The 20560-nt window shown below is 41.7% G+C and overlaps 2 protein-coding genes across 6 annotated transcripts in view; one reads left to right on the top strand and one right to left on the bottom strand.

The window, feature by feature from the left end:
• Positions 1–17303, top strand: part of arhgap44a (Rho GTPase activating protein 44a) — a 28169-nt gene extending 10866 nt beyond the window's left edge. The window contains exons 2-23 of one of the 5 annotated variants that reach the window (XM_068718477.1): positions 778–817; positions 1405–1524; positions 1663–1739; positions 1901–2012; positions 2189–2265; positions 2397–2511; positions 2689–2757; positions 2929–3010; positions 3505–3632; positions 4294–4405; positions 4924–5005; positions 5189–5269; positions 5994–6107; positions 6192–6283; positions 7071–7254; positions 8112–8129; positions 8229–8417; positions 9554–10066; positions 11773–11918; positions 12013–12414; positions 13051–13102; positions 14119–14207. In XM_068718477.1, coding sequence (XP_068574578.1) covers positions 778–817; positions 1405–1524; positions 1663–1739; positions 1901–2012; positions 2189–2265; positions 2397–2511; positions 2689–2757; positions 2929–3010; positions 3505–3632; positions 4294–4405; positions 4924–5005; positions 5189–5269; positions 5994–6107; positions 6192–6283; positions 7071–7254; positions 8112–8129; positions 8229–8417; positions 9554–10066; positions 11773–11918; positions 12013–12414; positions 13051–13058 — 2761 coding nt within the window. In that variant the 3' untranslated portion in view covers positions 13059–13102; positions 14119–14207. Of the gene's footprint in view, positions 1–777; positions 818–1404; positions 1525–1662; positions 1740–1900; positions 2013–2188; positions 2266–2396; positions 2512–2688; positions 2758–2928; positions 3011–3504; positions 3633–4293; positions 4406–4923; positions 5006–5188; positions 5270–5993; positions 6108–6191; positions 6284–7070; positions 7255–8111; positions 8130–8228; positions 8418–9553; positions 10067–11772; positions 11919–12012; positions 12633–13050; positions 13103–14118 lie in introns of those variants that run through there. The other 4 variants (XM_068718475.1, XM_068718476.1, XM_068718478.1 and 1 more) reach the window with 4 other exon arrangements.
• A 1869-nt stretch (positions 17304–19172) lies between these two features.
• LOC137878184 (RING finger protein 222) lies at positions 19173–20421 on the bottom strand. Its single transcript, XM_068718362.1, has one exon. It carries the CDS (start codon positions 20383–20385, stop codon positions 19759–19761), a length of 627 nt encoding a protein of 208 aa, XP_068574463.1. The 5' UTR covers positions 20386–20421; the 3' UTR covers positions 19173–19758.
• Positions 20422–20560: the final 139 nt, after the last annotated feature.

Genomic DNA, 20560 nt, shown 5'->3' with positions numbered 1-20560 from the left:
CGATGGGAAGGGAATGGAGAGCTCCGCTCTGCTGTCGAAGCCTCTGCGGGAAGGGCATTTTTCTCACACCAAGAAATTTTGGCAGGAGCTTTGCAGATCTGTCATTGATAATATCTTTGAAGACTTCACATTATTATGGCAAACTGTGCTGTTTGGTTTGTTCAAAAACCCAAGAAAAGAAGACAAATATTTTTGAATGAATTTGATAATAATGTTGTCAAAATCTATTATTCATAAATATTAAATGTTGTTGTTACCCTGATGGATGTTGAGCAATATGGGAAACTACTTTCTAATTCAACTAACAAAAAGGCACCCCTGTTTTTTTTGTTATCATTTTGTTATCTGTTCTTTTGTTTAATAAAAACAAAGTAGAGATAATTAGACAACTAGTGTAAAACAGCAAGACACTGCGGGTTGGTTTTCCTCCTGTCCTGACTTTAAGTCGTACACCGTCACTGGGGTGTCATGATAACACTTTTTTTTAAAGGCCTATGACGATAATAGGATAAGGATACTTATGCTTTCTGCTCTCACATTAAGAGTACAAAATTAATCTGTAATAATCACCATCACAAGCTGTTTGTTGAGTGACCTGATAAAGAATATTTGTACAAGTTCAACCACTGTGACTTAAAAGAAACATTTAGTTTCCTGACTTTACAGTACAGAACGCTGCATTCATTGCCATAGCTAATACTTCTAGCTCAAACATAACAAAGCTAGCATGTAGTTTTCCCTGGATACCCTAACCCTTACACACTTTTATCTTTACAGGGCAGAGAAAACAGAGGTGTTAAGCGATGACCTTCTACAGGTGAGTCCTGGTGTAACAGTTTGTGTGTGTGTGTGTGTGTGTGTGTGTGTGTGTGTGTGTGTGTGTGTGTGTGTGTTTAAGCAGGTGATCACAACACCTGCGAACATGTGCTTGATGAAATTATGGTCTCCTAGCAGTTAGTGCTGTCACTGTTCATGCTGTGTTAAATGAAATAATGTAGTGTTGCTCGAGGGCTCTTTAACGTAGTCATGTTGTTAAATAGCGCTGGAAACTGGCTAACGGCATTTTTTCAGTTAGAACAGGACAAGGTGAAACAAAACCATATGATTGGTTGACGCTACACTGTCTTTGGAGCTAGTCTCAAAAATTTAGACTAGCTAAACTTTGAATTGTAAAGTGCCCACGCCCGCCATGCAGCGACTAAGTGTCGGGCATCAGTTTGCAGCTTCACGTCACCAGATTCCTTTCAAAATGACTTGTATATGTTACTGTGTCACTCGTAGTGTGAACGCAGCATTAGAGTGCAGCGCTGTGTCTGTGGTATTACATGGGTGCATGTGTTCGTATGCCAAGAGGTTTCTGATGCGTGTGTGTGTGTGTGTGTGTGTGTGTGTGTGTGTGTTCAGGTGGAGAAGCGTCTGGATCTGGTCAAGCAGGTGACTCACAGCACTCACAAGAAGCTGACTGCCTGCCTGCAGGGTCAACAGGGGACTGATATGGAGAAGAGATCTGTCAAGTCACCTTCTGTGAGTACCTATGTCCATCATTTTCTCAGACACTGAATACTGATGCAAACTGATAGAATGTGTGGTGATGGAACATTATTTATAGTCGTGTATGATTCTCACAGAAGCTCTAGTAATGTTATTTCTCTCTACTATCAGAAAAAACTACCGCTTACAATCCTGGCCCAGTGTATGGTAGAAGGGGCGGCAGTGTTGGGGGATGACTCTCTCCTCGGGTAAGTCACTGACATCCACAGGCCTTTTGCTCACACACCACCCTGGAGTCATCTTAAATTATTGATTCGGCTATTGAATTATTCTCTGCCCTCATTACCCTTGTCTGCAATTTAATTGTATTCGCTTGCTTCTGACTTTGTGTTTGGCTGTCACCAAACAGGAAGATGCTGAAGCTGTGTGGGGAGACAGAAGAGAAGTTGGCCCAGGAGCTCATCCAGTTTGAGTTCCAGATAGAGAGAGATGTGGTGGAGCCTCTCTATGTGCTCGCTGAGGTGAGCCCCAATTAAAAGAAACCCCCCTCCCTGACATGACTAAATTACAGAGCCACACTTTTTTATTTCCGATTATTAAAGGATTACAAGGAGAATATGGTCCTCATTTACCTAAAAAGTGCTGCTCTTTAAATTCCCTGACTGGCTTTAATCGTGCACTTCATTTTCTTTTATAGGTGGACATTCCCAACATCCAAAAACAGAGGAAGCACTTAGCTAAACTTGTATTGGACATGGACTCCGCTAGAGCAAGGTGACGTCCACATTTAAAAGCCAGGCTGCAACCTTCTCCGGTTCATTTAATTTTTAAATAAAGGCTCAGGTTTTAAATGTTTGTGCAGAAAGTAATGCAATGGCCATTTTTTTTTTACCTCTTGCCCATAGATATCAGCAGTCATCCAAGTCATCCAGTCACCCGAGCACGCTTCAGCCCGGCGCCAAGTCCGAGTCCCTCAGAGAGGAGATGGAGGAGGCAGCCAATCGGATGGAGATTTGTAGGGTGAGTCACCAATTGGAGCCCCTCAGATATTCTTCCCTCCTCCAGATCCTTTGCCCTCCATTTGATTTAAAGCCCTCCTTCATGTATCAAATACAAATTGACCAAATTGCCAGGATGATATTACAGTAGGTCTGGATAATTTCTTATTGGATGGTTGCTCTCTACTTTCTGTTTCAGGATCAATTGTCAGCAGATATGTACAGTTTTGTGGCCAAAGAAATAGACTATGCAAATTACTTTCAGACAGTAAGTATATATTGTCATCAAAGTTGCAATCCCAGTGGAAGCAAATAAAATGTTTTTCTCCATATTAGCACAGGTTACAATAAACATTGTAGATTATCTAATAACACAAACAGCATTACATGATACACACTGGTCAGGGATTGTTTGTTTTAATCTGTTCTCTTTCTATAGCTGATAGAAACGCAGGCAGAATATCACAGGAAGTCATTAGAGATTCTTCAAAGTATCCTGCCCCAGATTAAAGCTCACCAAGGTGAGTCTTATACTTTGTGTGTGTGTGTGTGTGTGTGTGTGTGTGTGTGTGTGTGTGTGTGTGTGTGTGTGTGTGTGAGAGAGAGAGAGAGTGTGTGTGTGTAGAGAGATCTGCTCCAATTCTGCACCTGAAGCAATATTAAGATGAGAAGGAATGGAGTTAATAGCCCTGACATGTCACATAACGATCTCATTAGGCTATAATTATCCACCTCCATATTTGTGCTACCGGCTAGTTAACGGGGTGTGAAACCAAACAGAGGGCTTAACATCACATGTTCCATACTCGAAATAGAGATGTGGCACAAGGAAAACATTGAACTGTAATCTAATCTTGAAAGTCACATTAAGTTGCAGTTTGGATTTAATTGATGAATGTTGCCTCCAAACTTCATGTTCACTCATTGGTCTGAAGTCGTTCAGGAGAAGAGGCTGTTATGGTGCGTAGGTTTGTTTGTGTCTGACTGTGATTCAAGCCGCTGTCTTGTTTTGCAGAGGCGTGGGTGGAGAAGCCATCGTTTGGCAAGTCTCTGGAGGAACACCTGAATATTAGTGGGAGAGAGATTGCCTTCCCCATCGAAGCATGTGTCACAATGCTGTTAGAGTGTGGCATGCAAGAGGAGGTAGAGGGCACACGCACATCAGACACATCACTTAGGAATTTTAGGTGTGAGATAATGTGCTTATTTTGGTCATCTTTAATCACACTTGAGTTTGTGCCATGAAAGACACTCCTGGTGCTTAAATCCTGATTGATCCTTGTATTTAAAAGATAAGATTGCAACCTCTCACATATGTGTGCACCTTCACACACAAACCTTCCATCAAATTCATTTTATATCTGTAGTATAATCGACATAAATTATGACCATTTCAAAGCATAGAGCTGCTGTTACTTCTCATATTCAGTAAATAAACCTGACTTTATCCTTCCTTGTCAGACTGGAGAGACTCAAATTCAAATTAACTTAAGTTTAGGAAGAAGAGATAAGACAAGTAGCAATATCTTTGCAACAGAAAACATGACTCTGAGATAGAGGTTATTCATCATCTTTACAATGTTTTTTGTGGTAATTAAATCAATTTAAATCTCACGGTTCGGAAAATGGTTGACAGTAATATATTAATACATTAACGGACAAAAACATGTAAAGCCACCAGTCCTCCTTTGTTATTTATCTTCAGCCAGTGTCAAATGCACCACAAGGCTATTACTTTTGTACAGCATCATGTTAGATGTGCTAATTACATATGATTATGTGTTTACTGTGTGTGTGGCTGCAGGGCCTCTTCAGAGTGGCTCCATCAGCTTCCAAGCTGAAGAAGCTGAAAGCATCCCTGGACTGTGGAGTTTTGGATGTGCAGGAGTACTCCTCCGACCCACACGCCATCGCAGGTGAACAACACCCACACGAATGCCTTGTTCAAAAACCATTTCCATAACAACAACCCCTACACATTGTCATTGTAAGTCAGGAAAACTGTAAAAACTGGCTCTATTGTAAAATACATATGTTAAAGACAATTATTTTTACTCATCTGCCAGTTTTTTTATGATGTGGAAAGGTCATTTGCACTGTACAAGTGCAAATAAGTTTTCCGATTGATTTTAGACCTGGTTGGTGGAAAATGTTGTTCTTCATCGGGCAAGTATAGTGCAGTCTTCATCAGCTCTGCCCTCAGTGCTCTTTTCCCGGAGGCTTTCTGTTCTGATATTGCTGTGCATTTCACACATTAGCATAAAATCTGTGTTGAGCGATATGAATCTGGCAGCTGCAGCTAGCTGCAAGGGCCTGCTGGAGGGTAGTGGAAATATGGGACATGGCCTCGCCAGTACTCTGAAGAGAGAAAACAACCCTCCTCTCCTAAGAGCGAACCATTTTTTTACTCTCTCCCTGTTTTTCTCACCCAAAGGGGCTCTAAAGTCATACCTCCGTGAGCTTCCCGAGCCACTGATGACCACTGAACTTTATGATGAATGGATTCAGGCCTCAAAGTGAGTTGCTGTTTTCTTCTTAAATGCATTTTCTTCAATTATGCCATTGGCCTCGTTGAAAAACAAAAAATAGTCCAAAGTCTTTAAAAAGAGGGGTCTTAACTGCCAGAATGAATAATGGTGACATTTATCAAGAAATGGAGCAACGGTAAACCATACTGTTTTTTTGTTTTATTTCTCCAGCATCCAAGATATGGACAAGAGACTACAAGCATTAATGGCGGTGTGTGAAAAACTCCCCACGGACAACTTGAACAATTTCAGGTCAGTCGCTTTCCCCCATTTTCTGTCCTATCGTTTGTACATACCATGTTCTAATATGGCTCTACTGGATTAAAAACAAGAAGGGCACTCAAGAGAGTGCAGACCAGCTTCTAAGAGCGTTGAGGCTCCATCAGTAAAAACATAAAGTGTGTGTCCGTCCCATGATTTGGATCCACTCCAAAATTGAATTGGTTCCTCCTTGGCCCATGCTTCATCATTCCACCTACAGTCATGAAAACAGGGCCTGTAGTTTTTTGATAATCCTGCTAACAAACAAAACCAAACCAAAAAACATAATTTCTAAAGAGAACCAACCTGCACCACATACAGGCAAAAGAAATAACCGCAGCAGCAGGTTTGAAATGCAGATGCTTCTTAGATGTCGATACCTGTCGGCAATGACTTTTACAGCTGTACCAACTTATTGTATACAAGTGGCAAGTATTAAAATTGCTTGTAGAAGATGATATCAACATGTCTACATCTGCAGGTTTAAACTGCTGCTGCTACTACTTTACCTACTGTAGGTGGCACAGGTTGGGATGTGTACAGCTATAAGGATAATGTGCGGATAATGATAATGAAAATAATGATAATTATTATTAATTAATCATGACATTATCTCTGTAGAGTTATAGATGTGTGTGGCTTAACAAGTTTTAACATGTCTGTCTAACAGGAATAAATAAGGTATGAAATATGCTCTTCTATGTAAATCCCACAGATATCTAACCAAATTCTTAGCCAAACTGAGCGACTACCAAGACGCAAACAAGATGACACCTGGAAACATGGCGATTGTTCTCGGCCCAAACTTGCTTTGGACACACACTGAACCGTATGTATTTTTTAACACAACTACCTTAACTAAACTTATCACATAAGAATCATACGGCAGTTCAGTTCTTTCTTTTCTTTCCAGGAACATGACAGAGATGATGACCACGCTGTCCCTACAGATTGTGGGCATCATTGAGCCCATTATCCAGCATGCTGACTGGTTCTTCCCTGGAGGTGGGGATCACATACTATGTATGTAATATTGTTGTCAGGCTTGGCGCCATGACTATTTTATTGATCTTCAATAAATTGTATAATGGAATTTTATATATATAAAACTGGCAAAAAAAAAATACATATAGTATGGTATGACCCACAGTTTTGCCAGTTTTGACCAAATTAATCTATCAAAGCTACTAAATACTTATTATTTTATTTTGCTCAACCTTATATGAATACGACGATGCCTTGTGATCGCTCTTCTTTATGGTTGTCAGTTCACATAAACAACACATTGCACCTTGAAGCCAAAAAACACACCAGCTGTAACACAACAAACACATAAATGAAGCATAACAAACTGTTCATAGGTAATGTACACATCATGGTATATGAACACGATGTGTTTGAAGCTGCAGCATCATGTAACACCTACAGTTACTTGGTGCAGCAGTTCATGCTGTGTTTGCTCTTTGCTCGCCACTTCCTATTACCACGTCTCAAATACAGTGTGGAGTCACAATAAGATGTAGACCAGCAATTTCCTAGTTATATTCCTGTTCATATACTGTTACTCTGTGGAGTATTATTACTTTTTTAAATAAGCATTACATTATAAACCATTAAAATACTGTGTTTGATACAAAGGAAAACAGTTTGTGCCAGGATTTTATCTCGGTAGATAGTGTAACTCCCGTGGTAGATTCCAAACAGACTAACACATACACACACAAACAGTAATAACAGATGTAGTATACCATCACTATACTGTATGATGATGGTGTTTCTGCTCCTCCCTCAGAGATTGAATTCAACTTGACAGGCAGCTACGGCAGCCCGATCCACACCAACCACAACTCCAACTACAGCTCCATGCCCTCACCAGACATGGACCAATCTGATCGCAAGCAGCAGCACGACCAGAGCCGACGCCCACTGAGCGTCGCCACTGACAACATGATGCTGGAGTTTTACAAGAAGGATGGGTATGATGCCAAGTGCATCCTTCTGCTGCCCACATCTCACTCTCTCACTCTCTCGTTCCACCCACGCCTCCTCTAAGGCATCTGATATTTAATAATTATATTTGAGTGCATGCACATTAGAAATTGCTCTAGACCCTTCATAGCCAACAGAGAGGTGAGCATTGTAACGTATATCTCAACTCGCAATAAGTCCAACACATACAACTCCTATGATCAGGATTCATCAGGACAAGAGAAGCCTCTCATTTGAATACATGATGCTGAATTGCCTTGAGTGGCATTGTCTCTATGGCAACATGTCTCTGATGAAGGGCTGCTGGTTACCTCTTTTTTTTCTCAGGAAATATTTCTCCAGTATTATCTTCCCATCCTCCCACATCCAGCTCCTCCTTCACAGTCTGGCTAGCACGTCACCTGGCCTGAGTCATTCATCCAGCTGGTGGAAAATCACTGGCAGAATTAGAACCGATGCCTTCACCAAAATACCCCCAATAAAACTAAAAGGAAAAAGGCTGTGATATTATAAACGTTGATCTAAATCTTCTGCATCCCATAATCAGCAAATATCAATGTGGGGAGATAGAAAATAGCTTTTATCAGTTTAGAGTAGTTAGCAGCTTACGATAAAGCGTCTGTCGGTGTGTTTGTGCATTTCTTAGACCAAACAGGCTTAATTAGAGAAAACAATTGGCGCTCAGTAGATATGTGCACCTCTGAAACGTCTCTTCTGCACCTCCTTGTCACTGTGGTTCTCATCTCCCCATCATATTCAGTGTACTGAGTGGTTAAGTCTGGTGTTGTGAAGTCTGCATTCTGACCTCATATCCCCTTTGCCTCTCTTCCCCCTACTAACGCAGCATTAGGAAGATACAAAGGTACTGTATCATTCCCTTTTCCCCACTTCTTTCCTCACCACCCCCACTCACCTCTTTCTTCATCAGCATAAATGATTATGGATATGTGTTTGTCTCCAGTATGGGTGTTCGGGTTATGGATACCTCCTGGGTGTCTCGTAAGGGCTCAGCCACGCTGGTGCGCAAGACCTCCTCCACACCTCCAGGAATGCAAGGCCCCGGCTCTCCCGCAGACACTCTCATCCCAGAGCAACCCGGAGAATTTGCCACTTCACCATGCACGACACCGCCACCAGGAGAAAGGGTTTGGTAAGTCACAGTGGAGGTGCTGTCCCCCTCTTCCTCACGCATCCTCTCCTGTTCATTTTTGTTGTCATCACCATCGTCATCATCAACTTTCTCAGCTCTGTGTGATCAAGATCATTGGCTGTTTCAATCATACTATTATTTTGCAACTCTTCATGTCTCTGTCTGTTATTATTATGATTTCTCACACTCCGCATTTCTTCAGTTCTCCCTGTTGTTTGTCAGGTTCGTGTCTGTCATTGTGGGTAAATTTTCAAAAGGGTAATGACATTTTAAGACTCTAATTCTGAAGGGATTTAGTCCAAATACTGTTTGGAAGTTTTGTTTCTTTACATGGCACTAAGCTTCAATCTGCAAGTCCTTTGCGAGCATGCTAATATTTCCAATATCCCATTGTTGTGGCTTGGCTTTCTTAGCTTTGGTCATGAATTATTTCCTTTTCTTTTTGACACTCAGAGAATGTTTTCACCATTTGTTGGTATGATTATCATAGTTAAACACACGACTAATCGCCTCATGGTCGCTGCCTATGCCTGTGTTGCAGGCATAAGATATTGTGGCTTCTGGCTTGGCTGGCTTTCCCAACTTCTCCTGTGGCTCTTTCAGCTGATGAAAGGGTTTTGTGTCTGTTTCACACTGCCCTGGGCTGACTGCAGGACCTGCAATGCAAACAAGTCATAAACTGTAGGATGCGGGCAGATAGGGTTTCCATATCCAGCAGAGAGGAGATATTCAGTCATCAGCTCAGCTTGATAATATTGTAGACTGCAGACCGGCACTTTGGCTCCAGAGACAGATCCTCACAGCTCCATGCAGTGTGCAGACACAAGGTGATCACAGAGGAAGTCCTACACACTGTATTCTTTTCCTTTGGCGACAAAACTTTCTTTTCCTTTGCTGTTTTTTGTGCTTGTCTTTGTATTTGCACTAAGCTGACTGTGTGCTAAGCTTGGTGCCCACCGCCCACCCTAAAATGCAAATTTTTTTTCTTTCTTTTTTTCTTCTGCTTTTGGCTACGGACCAACTAACACACTAACACCCTAATCATCAAAACAGCTTCTCCTATATCGCTCCAATGCGTCTCCCTGTTCAGTCACTAGAGCTGTTTTTTGTGCTGTCTATTCTCTTAATATCTACAGCTCTGACAACGTGTCGCCCAATCGGCCGGACACCTCTCATGCCCACCCACCCCCAGGGGAGGACCGGCCACCCCCCCCTTACCCCATCTCCTCGTGCCACACTGCCCCCCACCTCTTCTATCCCAAACCCCCACCCTGCGCTCGCCCTGTGGCACCGGGTCCAGAGTCCCAGCCCCCCGCCTCTCCCCCGCCCCCACTGCGCTGGTCTGGCTTCACTCCCCCAGCCCCACCCCCTACCTCCTCTTCTTCCTCCTCCTCCTCGTCACTTGACATCAATTCGAACCCCAAACCCAGCTGTCTGCATTTCCCCAAGCACAGTCCGCCTGGTGACATGTCGCATGCTCCCCCACCAGACATTAATGCTTCTTCACTCTACATCAAAACCTCCTTGGTACTAGCCCGCCATGACCAGTCCCTTGGCAACCCCCCTAGCCTCCCTTCGTCCGCGCCCCCACCCCCGCCGTGGGCTGCCTGTCCATGTGCCCGAGAGAGAGGACCCCCCAGGCTGACTAGGTAAATACAACACACCCATGGCCACGATGGATGCATCACAGAGTGGCGTCTGTATCTCTCCTCTCCTCTAGCTCGCTGGCTCATATTTTCTTTTTGCTTTTTTTTTTTCCTCCCCCTTCAAATTACATACCTCCGATTCTGTAACATTCAGGTTGTCCAGGGATGCCTCTCATGGGGGTTGCCTAGCAACAAAGGATGTTACTGGCTTATATAGCGCTCGGTTTCATGCTGGTATTGAGTAGACAATAAATACATGGACAATGCTGCATATGGCTATCAAAAAGCATATGAATGTATTTATTCTACAGCAGCATTTTTTTTACTAACCAGCAGAAGGAAAACATTTTGAAGGAAGTAAAGATTTTAAGGTTAGTAATGTAGAATTGTGTTTGCAATTATGTCCTGTATGTACGGTATAGAATATCTTGATACAGTTTGCGCATCTTCCAGCTTGACTCAAAGTGTGGAGTTTGTATGGAGTGACTGTGACAGTTCCCTGACTCATATGTCTGTGGTGTTACAACCACACTGGACAGTGTGAATCATTACAACAGATAAGAACAGTGATAAGAACAAGCTCGCTTGATAATGCTCCCTCTTGTGATTTGGTAGCTCCATGACACCCCATTCAGATGGATTATTTTTGGGGAAAGACTGCTCAAAGGGACTAAAGTTGATAAGATGTCATGTAATCAAAAATGTGACTACTGTACTACAGTATCGGTGCTCTTTGTGGGTATTGGATCACATGAGTTTTGCAACCATACTATATTATTGAGTATATTCACATTGCAGACATTAAATACAGATAAACTTACATCTTACAGTGAGAAGACTACTTGTTTCTTTTTGTTGCTGGGTACAGATATGTACACCTTGTTTAGTGTTTTTGTCAGAAATCAAGTGTGAAATCTTGTTAGTCCAGTTGAGATCCCAGCTGGGCTGTAGTTGAGTCTCTCAACATCAATTTTTTTTCTTAGATCATTATAAGCCCCTGTATCTACGGAGAAGAAAGAAATTTAATGTTTTAATTTGTTTATCAAAATGCTACTATACTGTATATATATTTCAGGATATAAAACAACTAATTGTTCCAATTTACTAGTGTTATGAAAAACATGTGTGGAAGCTTTTTTTTACTTTTTTATTTAATTAAAACTGAAATGTGTTTTTTTTATTAATACATCATTATTATATCTATCTGGATATAACAGTAATGGTGAAATACTAATCTGGTTTGTCAAGCAGTGTGATTGACATGCCAATGCCATCTAATTTCATTTTTTGAGTAAAAAAAAAGAATCCCTGATTGATCAATTACATTTTCATCAACGAAAAAGACAAAATCTTTGCAAATGCAACTTTTCGTCTTCGTTTTATGGACTTAAGTGCTGATGTGCACCATTTGTGTCTAAAACTGTTAATTAACAGGTGTTTAATTAAAAAGATTTGAAACCATTTGCTTGCTTACCTTACCTTGATGTAGCCTTGCTTAACATAAAATCTGGGTTTGAGGAAACGTAGTAATATTGGTAACACTGTACTTACATATAGTGAAACACTCATAAATGATGATGGCGATGATGATGATGATGGTGGTGGTGGTAGTGGTTGTTGTGGCACAAAGGGAATGTACATGAGATACTGTTCACAAACCTATTGTGTCTGCTGCTGTTCACACACTAATGTCTTGCTGTCTTTTTCAGTTCATTGAAGAGTAAAGAGCTCTCCCCTGTAATTGGACACAAAGCCATCCAGGTGGCAGGTCCAACTGTCCCCCCCAGCTGTAGTCCTCAGAGCAGTAGCCACTCCCTGCACTCCACAGAGCACAGTCCACACACCCTGCGTAAAGGTCAGCACATTTCTCAATCTGAGTCTGCTTTCTTCAGTTTAAGTGAATGCATTTTAATTTCTAACACTAATGTAACTGCGTTGTATGTTTCCAGGTTCCAAGAAGTTGGCCCCTGTGCCTCCCAAGGTCCCTTACAGCCAGTCTTGCGGGATGTCCGACCAGTCCACAGGTCAGCCGTCACCGGTCAGCCTGTCCCCCACACCTCCTAGCACCCCCTCCCCTTATGGACTGGTCTGTCCTCCAGGGCAAGTGCCCCCATCCTCCCCTGGGCAGACCCCATTGGGGGCGCCCCACTCCCTTTCGTCCCCACCCTCCCTGACCGGAACGCTCACCAAGTCGCGGCCCGCCCCTAAGCCCAGGCAGAGACCCAGTCTGCCCCCTCCTCAGCCGCCCACAGCCCCCCTAGGGTTCACTGGCCCGGCCATGGCCCCAGTTCCCCAGCCCCTGGAGCAGGGCCTCCTGGATGGACTGTCTCCCGGGGAGAGCATGTCTACAGGTAAACATCAGCCCTTGGCAACAACTCCCCCTCCGCCACCACAGGTGGGGCTGCAGCGGCCCTCTCTCAGACTCGCTGTGGCTCTGTCCAATGGAGACGGTGGACGAGTGTAGGACTCTGTAGGACTTGTCACTGTAGATATAAAAGATACCTTTCCCCTTTATTGACTGTTCCCAAACGAATGTCTGAATTAATAAAAGTTGCCTTTTAGACACAGATGCCTGAGAATTATGTAAATATTAGCATTTTCGTGCTACCGTAGTGAGCAAATCTCCTTGACCTATGTATTCATTGCTTGTGTTATGTGATGATGTTTCTGGGTAATGTGTGGAAACATCAGAGAAGCATAGCTCGTCCTGCTTGTATGGAAGTTGCCATTAGATTCATCATGTGCTCTCTGTTTATCTGTGTTACCCAGACCCCCACTTGGCAGAGGTAGGTCAGAGGCTTACACACCAGTCCAGTCTCTCTCTCTCTGCGTAGCAGGCATGGAAACCTAGCCAGACAAACCCCACATTATAGCTACAGTATGATGTCTGATGATGAGGTGTTCTGTCATTATATACCAATCATTCTGTCACTTTGCAATATTTATCATTCTCTTGTCCCCCCCTGCTACTATTGTGTACCTTGCAGCTGTGTGAGGCCAGGGATTCAGTGTGGGCTAAGTGTGAGGGGGACTTTTAGGGTAAGCCAGACCGTCCCCGCCCCATGCGCTCCATCTCACTGCCTGGCCTCGTGCTGTGGCTGCCTCTGGGGTCTCCTGTAGCCTGCCTCAAACATACCTACCTGTTGCTCTCAATCAGAAAATGTTCCCTATTTCCGTGGCATTATTGACTCTTTGCATGGTGTTGTAGTTCAACCGATAATGCATGGCTTAAGGACTTCCCAGAGTGCACCACACTGCGCTCACATTGCAGACGCCGTCGCTTACAAAGGTCCATCTTAAAGTCCCCTTCCTTTCGTTCCCCGTTCCCAGCCCTATGCCAGCAGACATCCCCCTCTAACGCGCCTGCCACCGGTATCAGGGGGGCCACAGGTAACCCCCTCTCCCCCTTTGGCAGGTTCATCGCTTTTTATAACCTCTGCTCCCTTTAACTACACTGCCACGCTCCATCTCATTCCTACACAGGAGTAGTCATCAGTCTCTGCTTTCAGTAAATGCAGCAGCACATTAGAATATATTTAGAGCAAATACTGTATCCGGTCCTTATTAGACTTTCATCGTTACGTCAAGTCCACTTGGTGTCTTGGTGCCACTTTTCCACAGAGTTCCACACACATCATGTTGCCTCTGTGTTGGTTTACCTGGCCATTGTTGTAAACGTGTACAGTAAGGTGTCATTGTGCAGTCATTTTGACCTGTTATTGTATTTTATCTGAGAAAATATCTGTTGTTGTTGTCTCAAAAGACACAAAAAGCTGTGACATACCACACTAGCTTGTTCAAGTGTAACTAGCAACACACTTAAAACATCCCTGTGTACAATGTGAAGCACATATATTTTACTGATAACAGACGTCATGTGCCACTTCCCATGAGTTCAGACTCAAAAAGATTAATATTATTTCTGCTCTCTTCCGTTTTTTACACCTCATTATCATCATCATATGCCCTCTTCTCCTCCCCCTCTTCTTGCTCATCATCACCATTTCCACCATTCTGCTCATCATACTCACCTCTCCCACCATGCTCACCATTAGATATCTTCAATTATGAAATCCCCTCCATCAATGTCAATCTGGACAGCCTCATCGATGAGTTCAGCGGTGCCCCTTGCAGGAGGTCCGTGGCAGTGACAGACTCTCCAGAGGGGGACGCTGTGCCTGAGGAGGAGCCACAGAGCACCACTCTATGACCTATGAACCCTAAGGCATCACAGCTTACCAGCACCCCTGTGGCTGTACATACTCTTAACTGTCGCCACCAAGGCCTGATGGAAACACCAATTGGCCTCACCAATGCCCACCTGAAACCAGAACTCGAACACATCTGCTACAGGCTGCAAAGAAACTAATCTTACAATCGCTCGCTAGTACATAAATGTGACTACAAAAAAAAAACACCAAAATGCCATAGTTGAGGAACAGTTGCCTTTAGGAGGAAAGACTGGAATATAGATGACTATTACATTAAGATTTTTCTTTTTATTTGTTTTTTGCTTTGCTTTTGTTCATCTTTGTTGTTTGATGCAGTGGTCTGTATTTCTGTGAGTTTTCCAATTTAGTTTTGCCTTATTAGAACATGCAATCAAATTGCAATATGATATTCACAAGTTGTGCAACTTTTGGTAAGGGAAACTCAGAGCCTGACATAGTTAGGAGCAAAGCCCATCCTCAGGGTGAAACAGAGAGACAGAGAGTAGTCTTGTTATATTGCTCACAGGGTATTCAAGCTTTGTGCACATTAGGAAAATGCTGAGCCGTAGAGACAGGTTTTGCATGCAGGATGAAACATTTAATGCAGTTTACTTCTTATTGTCACTCCCAGTCTTTACTTCCGCTCTTCTATCACATATTACAACTGTAGTTCTTTATCCAACATTTACCTTCATACAGGTAAGCTCACTTTAACTCACTTTATACCAGCACAGTATGAGAAGAATGTTACTGTAAATTAAAACATTTTGACGAAAGCACCACAATGTGTTTGCATGACAAGCCAATATGAACGGACTGCTTCGGATCAAGGGCCTCAGAATGACAGTGTTTTATTTTGCGTGAGTGTTTCTGTTGTTGTTGTCCTTGGAGTACATTTAGACCACCCATGTGCTGTTACAGCTTTATGAGAATGGATGGATGACTACACTGCCTTTAGGTTCGTATGATTCTCTCTCTTAACTTTGTTTCAAGTGCTTCAGGTTCAGTGACCTTAGACCCCTAGTGTAAATACAAAGACTGTACAGAAATTGATGTATATAAATCTGAGAGGAAAAGTATATGTAAAATGCATATCTTGAATATATATAATAATAATATATGTGCCGATATTTATCATGTGTAGAAAATGTAATGATTAAAAATGTGCTGTTATTTTTGTCCCTGCACACAATGAACAAGTTTACTGTAGATTCATAGTGTTTTACTTTAACACCAGGTCACAATGGTGCTGCAGCAGAAATGCAGAAGGTTATTTCTGCTAGAAATCAATTGTGTTTTTTCTAATTCTGACTCCCGAGTGTTGACTTCAAACATGCTCGAGCACGAATGAGTTGCACACCAATGCCCTATCTTTTCTGCTTTTCCTTTTTTATCAGTTATTTAATAGATTCCTGTGTAAATAATTAGATTGATTTTAGCACACTCCGACCATTTAATTAATTCACAATGAGGATAAATGTAATCCCAAACCTATACTGTGGGACTGACTAAAAATATACGCTTGATCAATTAGAAAGGCGAATGCGTAATTAGATTTGGCACACCTGCGGTATCAGCTGCAAAAATGTAAAAGTATGGAGTCCTTTGTTGTTATTCTCACCGCAGACAACTAATCAGAGATAGTTTGAGTTCATCAGATAACAGATGCTGCAGTGTCACTTTTTTAATTCCATAAAACATGTTTTAGGATTATGATTTTGTCAATTAAAGTGCAATTACAGTGTTAACTGATCCACCTCAATCCAAAAAGTGGTCAAAGTCACCCTTCCCAAGCCTACAGAAAAGAAAGCCATTGATTTTATTGCAAAGCAATTCATTTATTCTGTTTGTTTTATGTGTGAGTTTCTTCTCACAAAATGAATTCTAGATTAACCTTTCTCCAAAAGTGATCAATGGTATGCCTCAGTGTGTGTTCTCTATGAAGATTTTGGTGACGTTGATAATTATATTGATAGTCGTGGTGATTATTTGACAACAATTGCAAGTGCCCTCACTCTGGTCGTTATTTTAGAACTATAGGCATAATTAATGTGTACTAGAGGTTTTATTTTCTGTGCTGGATCCATACATTTATACGAGGAGGCAGGGGTATTTCTCTCTGTGTGCAGACTGAATGTGACACTCATTTCAAACAATAGGCTATCTGATTTTGTAATAACTAATAGGCAAATGAGAGCTTGTATTTGGATGAAGGTTAGTTAGGGCCTGTTGGCATGTATTGTTATAAGTGCAGTGCAGTATTACTGTAATGCTTTTGTGCATCATAACTGGAAATTACAGCCACCTAAAAGCATGCATTCATATTCATTCTAGGTTTGATTGTTATGCTTCTGAGAATAATAAAACACCTGTACCCTCCCCCACAACGCAAGTCATAATTTCATATATAATTTATGCTAGTAACTTTACGCCGATTTTCAAGAGCATGACAGAAGCCACCTTTTTCACCAAATGGTACACTCTTAAATAGTTTTATCAAGCATTTTGATTACTGTAGACCTCCATTTTCAAACTCACCTCACCACCAAGTTGGTCTAAAGTAAAGCTCAATTTGTTTACATTTTGTGTGGGGGGGGAGGGGTTTAAATGAGGAAAAAAAAGGAAAATCAGAAAAAGTGTCATGCATGCGCTTAGATAGTCTTTTGATAATCCACATTTTGTGTCAATCGCTGTCTTTTTAGGGATTGTAAGAGGGGTGAAATGTAGAGATGGAGAATGTGGATCACAATAAATGGTCTTTTGTGGGGTTTTGAGCAATACGGTAGAGGAGTGGATGTTGCCTGTGGATGTACTGCCTCCTTCTGCTTTCACTACATGTGTACAAACAAAACCTGCCGCTTGTCAAGCCCACCATGCCCACCCCTTCCTCCTCTGCTTAGCATATCAAGTGGAACACAGTGTGTACTGTGAAGCCTACCTGCAATCCTTATCAGAATGTCAGAAATAATATATATATATATATATATATATACATATATATATTAAACTCTACATTTTTAATAATCTCACCTGTTTCATGTTGGTTTTATTTCAGTGTTTTCTTCTGGAAAAAAATATCTGTTTTTAATTGGGCGGATGATGATCCCTGATGACAGAACTAATAGTCAGAATGTACATTATAATTCTGAGGTATGTGTACTTCATGAGTATTTCTGTCTTCTGCCACATTTACTCTGCTTCATTTTGGAGACAAGATTTTGTACTTTTACTCCTCAAACCCACTACATTAATCCAGTGGTGGAATTTAAGTACAAAGTAAAGTAAAAAGTACTCTTTTCCATGTAATGCAACTTCATAGTTCTCCACTACATCTCAGAGGCAAATATTGTACTATTTACTCATTACATTTACATTTCAGCAAATTACAGTTTTCCCTCCCCTTCCACTTTCCAGTGAAAACATGTATCTCCAAACTTGCTGACTTTACTGACTCACTGATGCTATACATGAACATGAATGATGATCTAATATAATATGATGCATTGCTGTAGATAAAACCACCCAACAATATATAAAGGAGTTAGAATTAGCAAAAACTGAAACATTGACAGCAGTACAATGCAAAATACACATTAATGTAGCAGGAGTATAAATCCAAAAACGTCCTTTTACTGCACAATGAGTACTTTTACTTTTCATACTTTATATGCATTTTGCTGATTATACTTTTACTCTTTTGAATGCAGAACATTAATTTCTAATGGAGTATTTTCACAGTGGTATTATACTTTAATTTAAGTAAAGGATCTAAATACTTCAACCATGTATTTCTCTAACAGCTAAAGTTACCAATTACCTTTCAGATTAAGATTTTATCTTAAAACAAACATATCATAAGCACATTTGAAACCCAACATTCTGTGAAAAATGTAACCATTGGTTTACAATCTAATTATTTTTCTTCTTTCCTCAACCCCCCAGATATGTCTTGTGGTAGCAAAAACACGAGCTCCACATTAACCAGCTACAACAATATTAATATCATATTTTGTAGTAAATCAGTCATAGTCATTTACAATGTTTACAGTTAATTTGGATATATCCACTGACATGCAAGCCAATATCATCAAAAAAAAAAGTTAGAAGTGAAATACATAATTATTGTCCTCTCACCCACTGAGAAACTGGGTAAGTCTGAAAAACAGAGGCCTCTTCAGGTGTGTAACCTGTAGGACTGGCCCAGCAGGACGGTTGAGGGATTGTCACACTGGAGGAAACTAGGAGTGTACATGTTTGTCAGGATGGTGACGATACTGACAACTATATTTTCGTGGATTGTGAGCTATTTGTTTGAAAACAATTAACATTAGACTTTTTCCAAGAAATTTTTGTTTTACAGGCGGTAATTTAATGCCGCAGTCCAGCAGTGTATCTCCTTACAGCAAGGCGCAGCTCATCTCTATCTGCTATATATCTCCTTCAGACTGCCATTTGTGCATCAATTATTTCTAACTGGAACTTTTAAAGGTGGCTCTGTTTACACTGTCTTTATACACACTACAAGGAGTCGCACACTGTATAGGATCGGGATGTTACTGAGGTCTAACAAAACTTCTGACTCCCTCCAGATTGCGTTTTCCCACTTGATCAGCATGTGTAAAGTGAATGCTTAAAATATAAAATGCGTGATGTTTTTAAAAATGTCTGACATTGTTCCATCTACTGTAAGAAGTAGAGGAAGTCTGTGAACATGTTACACTGACTGTTGTAACAAGGTCTTTACTATTACACTTTGCTCCATCAATAAACCAAGCTAATGTCTTGGTGCCTAAATGTAACCCCATCTTTCATATTTTGAGGACATATGAAGATACTCAAAAATAATCCTGAAGGTGGGATAGATGTTAGCTCTAAAGTATACAGTATGTTTCTACTGCTTGGAAACTGTGTATCCAACAACAGGGTAACACAACAATGACTTGAGCTGCTTCAACAAGCAGGGTTATAGGTTTTTTATTGCATTTCTTTCAGCCAACCCCTTTTTGGATTATTGTTGAAATAATAATTTCAAAATGTCCACTCTTCTTGGATTTACAAACTTTTGGATGTGCTTTGACATTGTTACAATTTTCTGCATGATAGCTTCTCGTAAAACAGGTAGAACATGTCACAGACAGGAATGCGAGACTAAAGACTTAGCTGTCAAGGCTTTAACCTTTACTTTACCTCAGACTGTTGCTTAGTAATGCACATAAAGGACATGGGCATGCCAATAAACTCCTTGGCTTTTCCTTAAGGGGGAAGGAAAAGACAACATCTTAAAACCTTGTTGCAAACCAAAGTATTAACATATTAAAGAAATTGTACATTTTCACTGTATTTATTATTTCCTGAAATGCATAAGATATTTTTTCTCAGTAAGTCAACTTCATTGCATCGCTGGAAGATAAACGTCATTCCATTTTCTATACATGTCAGTTCATCGTTCCCTAATGGCCCTTTATAATTCAGACACCCACTGGGCTATGCCAGCAAAATCCAGGGTAAAGTAGCAGCCACTAGTGCCAGTATAGTAAATGCTGACAGTAAAACGAGCAGGCATCGCGCAGTTGTGCAAATCCTGCGCCTTCGCCTGCGCCGGGGTTGAACCACAGTCATCACAACGCTGAGTGCATCGTATTCGGCCATGGGTCGCCCTTGAGCGCTTATGATAAAGATCTGAGATGCATTATGGCTGGGACTGATCAACCTCTGTCGACGGAATCGATCACACACTCCCTTAAAGCAGCGAGCAATCCAGTTAACTTCTCCTGGTAAAGTGTCCCCGGAGTCGTGCCGCGCGCGCTGGACCTGTCTCGGTGGCGGAGGGAGAGGTACCTCGAGGGTCTGTCCTTCACCTGGATCCTTGTCCGCCGTGACGGCCACGGGCGCTTCCTGTTGTTTCTTGATGAATGTAAGATGTCGGCAGATGGGGCAAACAATAGTGTCTCTGATGTTTCCATTGCTGTTGATGCTGACCAGCGTTTTGACCAGACAGTCGTGGCAGAATACGTGTCCGCAGCTCAGGGTCCTCTCTGTGCCCGACAGACACTCATAGCACACTGGACACTCTCGTGCGTCCTCCTGGCTGTCTTCCTTACACAATGCCATTGAAGGAAAATCAACCACTGCAGCAGGAGATTAAAAGTCGATTCCTGCGTAAATGTAGCGTGAATTCCCTCAGCGCATGACTTTCTCAGACTGAGGGTGGAGGCGAGAGCTGTGCCTTGTATAACAGGGCCAGCCACCTCTGGCTGCCAGTGACTTCACTGATTGGGTCCCCTGC

This window comes from Cebidichthys violaceus, unplaced genomic scaffold (assembly GCF_023349555.1).
Source record: "Cebidichthys violaceus isolate CVI_PGR_0920_01 unplaced genomic scaffold, fCebVio1.0.p SCAF_23, whole genome shotgun sequence".
Lineage (NCBI taxonomy): Eukaryota > Metazoa > Chordata > Actinopteri > Perciformes > Stichaeidae > Cebidichthys > Cebidichthys violaceus.
Note: the sequence above shows the minus strand (reverse complement) of the source record. Positions and strands in the feature narration are given on the sequence as shown.

Coding starts and splice junctions, on each gene's coding strand:
- LOC137878184 (XM_068718362.1), bottom strand. CDS start 20,385: ATGGCATTGTGTAAGGAAGACAGCCAGGAGGACGCACGAGAGTGTCCA.